We start from the raw sequence: 6442 nt of genomic DNA, 5'->3' as shown, positions 1-6442 counted from the left end.
ACTGCTATCAGAAACAGAAGTGAGTGGTATAAAAGTAATAATAATCACCGTCGATGTGTTTTTAAATAATATAAATCGGGAGTGCTGCGAAGAGGCAAGAAGAAAAAATTCCTATTTGGTGGCTGGAAATACGGAGCTTTTTTTTTTTTTTTGGTGAGCTGGAGTGTGCCAGCTTTTTCAGACGGGAGGAATGCTGAGTGTCAAGGGGTCAGGATCAATCCGGTGTGAGTTGATGAGGCAGGAAGGTGGGGAGGAATGCGAGGAATGTCCCTGTTTGTGTAGGACTCCATTCAGCTCATTGGCGAGCGGGAGCCGCCCGGAGCGTATAAAAGCCTCGGGCCGCCCGCCCCGGCCTCACACAACAACTCTTCCCCACCGAGAGGAGGCAGCCAGTGTGACTCCCACCGCCGGCGCCCCACCGCCTCCAGCTCGACGGCAGCCGCCCCGGCCGACAGCTCCCGAGACAGCAGCCCGGCGCGTCCAGGCCCCCGCCTGCGGCCCGAACCCGAGCCGCCCGCCGCGCCGCACCCGCCCCGCTCGCCGCTCGCCGTCCGCCGCCCGCCGCCCGCCGCCCGCTCTGCCCGCAGCGCCCCGACCATGTCCGCCGCCGGCCTGGGCCCCGTCCGCTGCGCCTTCGTGCTCCTGCTCGCCCTCTGCAGCCGGGTAAGCGCCGGAGACCCCCGCGGCGGCCGGGGCCGGGGCCGGGGGAGGGACGCGGCCGGGCGGGGGGCCGGCGGGGGGGCCCGGCGGCGCCGAGGGGCGTGCGCCCGGCTGACGGCCGCCTCCCCCCGCAGCCCGCCTCCGGCCAGGACTGCAGCGGCCAGTGCCAGTGCGCGGCCGGCCCGGCGCCGCGCTGCCCCGCCGGCGTCAGCCTGGTGCTGGACGGCTGCGGCTGCTGCCGCGTGTGCGCCAAGCAGCTGGGCGAGCTGTGCACCGAGCGCGACCCCTGCGACCCGCACAAGGGCCTCTTCTGCGACTTCGGCTCCCCGGCCAACCGCAAGATCGGCGTGTGCACCGGTAAGCCCTGCATGCGGCCCCCCGTCCCTTCCGCGGGCCCCGGGCCCTTCGCCCCGCGCCGCCGCCGCCGCCGCCACCAGCATCGGGGCGCCGCTTGCCTGACGCTCACCTTCCCGCCGGAAAATAAAGCCGCTCGAACTGCGTCCCTTACTGCGGCTGTTTCCAGCCTGCACCCTGGAGCCCAGCGCCCAGCTCACATCCCGACGCGCTTCCTGTTAGAGACCAGAGAAACCAAAGCCTGACCCCCGCCTCCCCTCCTTTTCCCTTGCCCTCCTTCAGCCAAAGATGGTGCCCCCTGCGTCTTCGGAGGGACGGTGTACCGGAGCGGAGAGTCCTTCCAGAGCAGCTGCAAATACCAGTGCACTTGCCTGGACGGGGCCGTGGGCTGCGTGCCCCTGTGCAGCATGGACGTCCGCCTGCCTAGCCCCGACTGCCCCTTCCCGCGGAGGGTCAAGCTGCCCGGGAAGTGCTGCGAGGAGTGGGTGTGTGACGAGCCCAAGGACCACACCGTGGTCGGCCCTGCCCTCGCCGGTGAGCTGAGTCTTCCTCCCAGTCAGCCTTGTGATTCTCACCCAGGCGCTGAGTCCTGACTTTGCCAAGGGGCAGGGGGAAGTGTCTCAGCCTGGCGTCTTACCTCGTGTTTGTGTGCTCTGTTCTCACAGCTTACCGACTGGAAGACACGTTTGGCCCAGACCCAACCATGATTCGAGCCAACTGCCTGGTCCAGACCACAGAGTGGAGCGCCTGTTCTAAGACCTGCGGGATGGGCATCTCCACCCGGGTTACCAATGACAACGCCTTCTGCAGGCTGGAGAAGCAGAGCCGCCTCTGCATGGTCAGGCCTTGCGAGGCTGACCTGGAAGAGAACATTAAGGTACATGCTCCCCGCCTATTAACTCATACTCGTGGAACAAGAGTGGACGGGACCAGAGTTAGGTTTCTTACCGCCCTTGTTATGATAGGCCTGTTATCTCCAAAAATATCTCACCACTGAGCTGTTTTGCTGGAATGAGATGTTATGTAATAGGAACCAACAATTTTCCACTAGGAAATCCTCCACAGTGTTAGTTCATTCAAGACATCCCCGAAGGGGCCATGTCTATTTTTGGAAAACTGGCAAATGAGACTCAAACTTCCCTTCCTCAAAATATAAATAGAAGTCAGACAGCCATAACAGGAGAACACAGAGAGGTTGAAGAAAGCCACACCCCTTTTAGAGTCATTGATTTTTTTTCTCTTCTCTCTTGTCTTCCTCAGAAGGGCAAAAAGTGCATCCGGACCCCCAAAATCTCCAAGCCCGTCAAGTTTGAGCTTTCTGGCTGCACCAGCGTGAAGACATACCGGGCTAAGTTCTGTGGCGTCTGCACAGACGGGCGGTGCTGCACGCCCCACAGAACCACCACCCTTCCCGTGGAGTTCAAGTGTCCTGACGGCGAGGTCATGAAGAAGAGCATGATGTTTATCAAGACCTGTGCCTGCCATTACAACTGCCCCGGAGACAATGACATCTTTGAGTCACTGTACTACAGGAAGATGTATGGAGACATGGCCTAAGGCGGGAGAGAGTGAGAGACATGAACTCTTTAGGCTGTCACTTGAACCGATTCACATCTCATTTTTGTGTAAACATGATTTCAGTAGCACAAGTTATTTAAATCTGTTTTTTTAACTGGGGGAAAGAAAAATTCCCACCAAATTCAAAATATTGTGCCATGTGACATGCAGTATGTCAACCCCAGACACTGGTTTGAAGAAAGTAAGACTTGACTGTGAGACTGTCTTAGTGCATAGCACCAGCATGTATGCTAGGAGCAGTGGGAGGGGCCAGTAGAAAGCCTTGTCATCTTTCAGTAATGATGTGCCTATTTGGAGTGTCATTGAGAAGGAAGATTTTATCACGCTCACTGACCTGCCTGTAGCTCCTGCGACAGCTAGGGTGTGCATTCTCCAGCCATCATGAGGCTGAGTCAAGTTCTTCTTTAAGTCAGAACAGCGGATTCAGCTCTGACATTCTGATTCGGATGACAGTGTTCAGGAATCAGAATCCTGTCTATTAGACTGGACAGCTTGTGGCAAGCTAATTTGCCTGTAACAAGCCAGATTTTTTTTTTTATTGATACTGTAAATATTGTGTATATATATATATTTGTACAGTTATCTAAGTTAATTTAAAGTTGTTTGTGCCTTTTTGTTTATGTTTTTAATGCTTTGATATTTCAAATGTTAGCCTCAATTCTGAACACCATAGGTAGGACGTAAAGCTTGTCTGATAATTCAAAGCATGAAATGGATATTCACATGGAAATTCTGCTCAGAGCAACAGTCCATCAAAACAGGTTGTTTGCAGAAAGTGAGGCAGTGATGTCCTTGGAAGTCTGATTTGTAGGTTGGAAATGTGGTAGCCTCACTGTTAATGAACAAATGACCTTTATTAAAAAATGAATGGCTCTGTATAGCTGATTGGTTTTCCACCTGGAAGCATTTGTTTCTACTTTGACTATGACTGTTTTTTGGACAGTTTATTTGTTGAGAGTGTGACCAAAAGTTACATGTTTGCACCTTTCTAGTTGAAAATAAAGTATATATTTTTTCTACAAAGGGCTTGGCTATTCATTTATTCTCTAAGCATTTCTGAGTTTTCTTGAGTAAAAAATGGGAAGCTTTTGTTTAAAACAATTCACTTACAATTTTCTAAATATCTTTTAGCATCTATGCTAATCAATTGGTTAATCCCTTCAATAGAATTTTTACATAAACATACTTCACACTGAATCAGGGGTCACAAATTGAGTACACAGGCATTTTTTGTTATCTCCACAGTACTTTATAAACACTTCAATTCTCTCCAGATTATTTCAGTCTCCACTAACCCCTGTTGTATTACACTTGGTCCTGTTTACATTTAACACCTCTCTGGCCATCGTAAGTATCTAATTTGCAACCTGTCATCACACTAGCCTATGTGCCTTGCACATGGAAAAAATTTAACTATCTTTTGAATTTGTATGCTCTACTGTAGATCTGTTTCTGAACTTCAGTATCTTACTGTTAAATCTGAAAAAGTATAAAATCTCCATTAAAGTGGAACAAATTAATGTTTTATTTTGCATAGTTCTGCTTTCAGTTGCCAGATAACAAATCACAAATAGATGATGGCATAAGCAGAAAAAGGAGAGCATATCTCTCATTCATTTGTATTATAGGAATTTGCCTTAAATTAAAAGTAACTCCTCCATTTCCCCAAGTTTTTCGCTTTATCAGATCTCAAGATCAATAGTTTACCAAGTGGTTTGACAAAATGAAATTGTTCAGAAAGCCATGTGGAAATGATACTGGATCTCTCCAGGTCTCCACTGAAAAATCAACCGACATAAGTGGCAAACAAAAGAAATACTCCAGGGACAACTAGAAGCCCAATTTTTTCTAGATCAGAATAGCTGTGGATACTAGGGGAAAAAAGTTGCAGACAGACTAAGCCATCACAAGGTAATTAGCAATGTTGTAGGTCCAGTGTCATTCTAAGAGACAAAAATACATCTGAAAATAAAGACTAGTTCTACAAACAGTACCCATGCCACAAACCAAAGGGAAAACTTCCCGTGTTCAAAATGTGAAAAGTATTTCTGGTCAAAACATTGGACTTTTAGGATACACCCACATGAGTATATAGCAACGCTGTCAGTAGCTGCACCCCATTTCCCCAAATAAACCCACATGCAAACACACACACACAAACACACACATTCACAGAACACATTGTTTGGTTTCAATTTCCTTTCTGTCAGTTGGCTCCTAGCTGCAAAGATGAAGGGCCATGGTAAATGAGCTTGACTGTTTTAAAAGGAATTTGAGAATTCTGGGAAGATAGAAGTAATAATGGAAGAATAGATTTTAGATTTTCCAAATCTCCACATAAAAACAGAATAACTAGATTGCAAAATTCAAACACCGTGAGATATTTTTACAACAAAATTAGATGGCAAACCATCCCTTGCACTCCAAGATATGAGTGGGGGAAAATCATCACCCACTACAAGACCTGCACCATGTCAGCATAAATGTGAGAAAAAGCAAAGGAATGCAACAGGGTATCTGATGCTTCTGAAAAGAGGAGAGCTCCAAAATAGCCAACAGTGAAATATAAGAGATCAATCTGACGACAGCTTCTGAAATTGGTTGAAATTTTGCCCACTCCAACAAAACTTACAGACCAAGGCTCTCTCCCAAGGGAGGACTCCACACGCTTGGGAGTAAAATCAAAATTAAGCACGTCAGAGATAACAAAGACATTGAAAGAGAAGGCCCAAGTAAAAATGTGAAGAGAAACAGGTTCAAAATCTCAAGAAGCAAATGGCCATATTTTTAATACTGCATGGAGACAACAAAAGAGGTAGCTCTTTGAAATTAGAAAACCTATTTAAACCAAGCCTCCTCCCTAAATGTCCTAAATAAAGTTCAAGAAAACTAATTTCACATAAAAAACAGAAAAGCAGAATTATTGAAGCCAAATCCATACAAAGATCTTATATGAAAAAAATTAATAAAGGACAGAATAATATTCCTACAGATAATGAAAACATGCCAGAAATACATGCCCAGAAAACATGTCAAAACTATTACCTACCATTTCTAAAAGAACATTAAGAAAAAATGCTATACATAAATGATTAAAAGGAAACGACTAATGACATAAAATAGCAACATAAATCAGAGTTAGTAAAACTTGGAAATGTGATAAAACTCAAGAAGGAATTAGAAATTAAAGAAATACTAGAATACCAGAAGGAACACAAGAAGTGTGAACCAACACAATAGATAATTCCTTAAGAAGAATAGATGATGAGAAGGAGGGAAATTTTTCTTAATAAAAAAAGAATTTAAAAGTTTCAAGAAAAAGTGATAAATATCACAGATAGGTGAAGAAGATCCATCATATGGATAGTAGGAGTTCCTGAAGAAGAAAAAAAACAACAACTATAAATCAAGAAAACTGAAATAAAAAATGATTTGAAAGTACTGAAAGAGCGTGCCATATACTAATAAAAATCAACCAACATGAGGACATGTTCCAGTAAAGTTGCTGCGATGTAAAGAAAAAGGGATAACTGTTGGGACATCTAGGCAAAAAGAGCATCAACCTTATAAGCAAAAGAAAATTAATTTATTATTCCGATAATGACAGCAACACTTCATATCAGAAAAATTGCGATAACTTGCTTAAGATACTCAAGGAGAGAAAATGTGAGCTAAAGAATTTTTATTCTTCAAAGCTGATATTCAAAAATAAAGGGCACGGGGGCTTCCTAGGTGGAGTAGTGGTTAAGAATCCGCCTGCCAATGCAGGGAAACGGGTTCGATCCCTGCTCCAGGAAGATCCCACACACTGTGGAGCAACTTAACCCATGCACCACAACTACTGAGCCTG

General features: G+C 46.3%; 1 protein-coding gene across 1 annotated transcript; it reads left to right on the top strand.

Annotated features, from left to right (window-relative positions):
- The first annotated feature begins 363 nt into the window (after window positions 1–363).
- Window positions 364–3615, top strand: CCN2 (cellular communication network factor 2). The gene is made up of 5 exons (XM_057740088.1): window positions 364–663; window positions 795–1017; window positions 1297–1548; window positions 1680–1891; window positions 2275–3615. Exons 1-5 carry the CDS (start codon window positions 598–600, stop codon window positions 2569–2571), a joined length of 1050 nt encoding a protein of 349 aa, XP_057596071.1. The 5' UTR covers window positions 364–597; the 3' UTR covers window positions 2572–3615.
- Window positions 3616–6442: the final 2827 nt, after the last annotated feature.

This window comes from Hippopotamus amphibius, chromosome 6, assembly GCF_030028045.1.
Source record: "Hippopotamus amphibius kiboko isolate mHipAmp2 chromosome 6, mHipAmp2.hap2, whole genome shotgun sequence".
NCBI classification, from domain to species: Eukaryota; Metazoa; Chordata; class Mammalia; order Artiodactyla; family Hippopotamidae; genus Hippopotamus; species Hippopotamus amphibius.
Note: the sequence above shows the minus strand (reverse complement) of the source record. Positions and strands in the feature narration are given on the sequence as shown.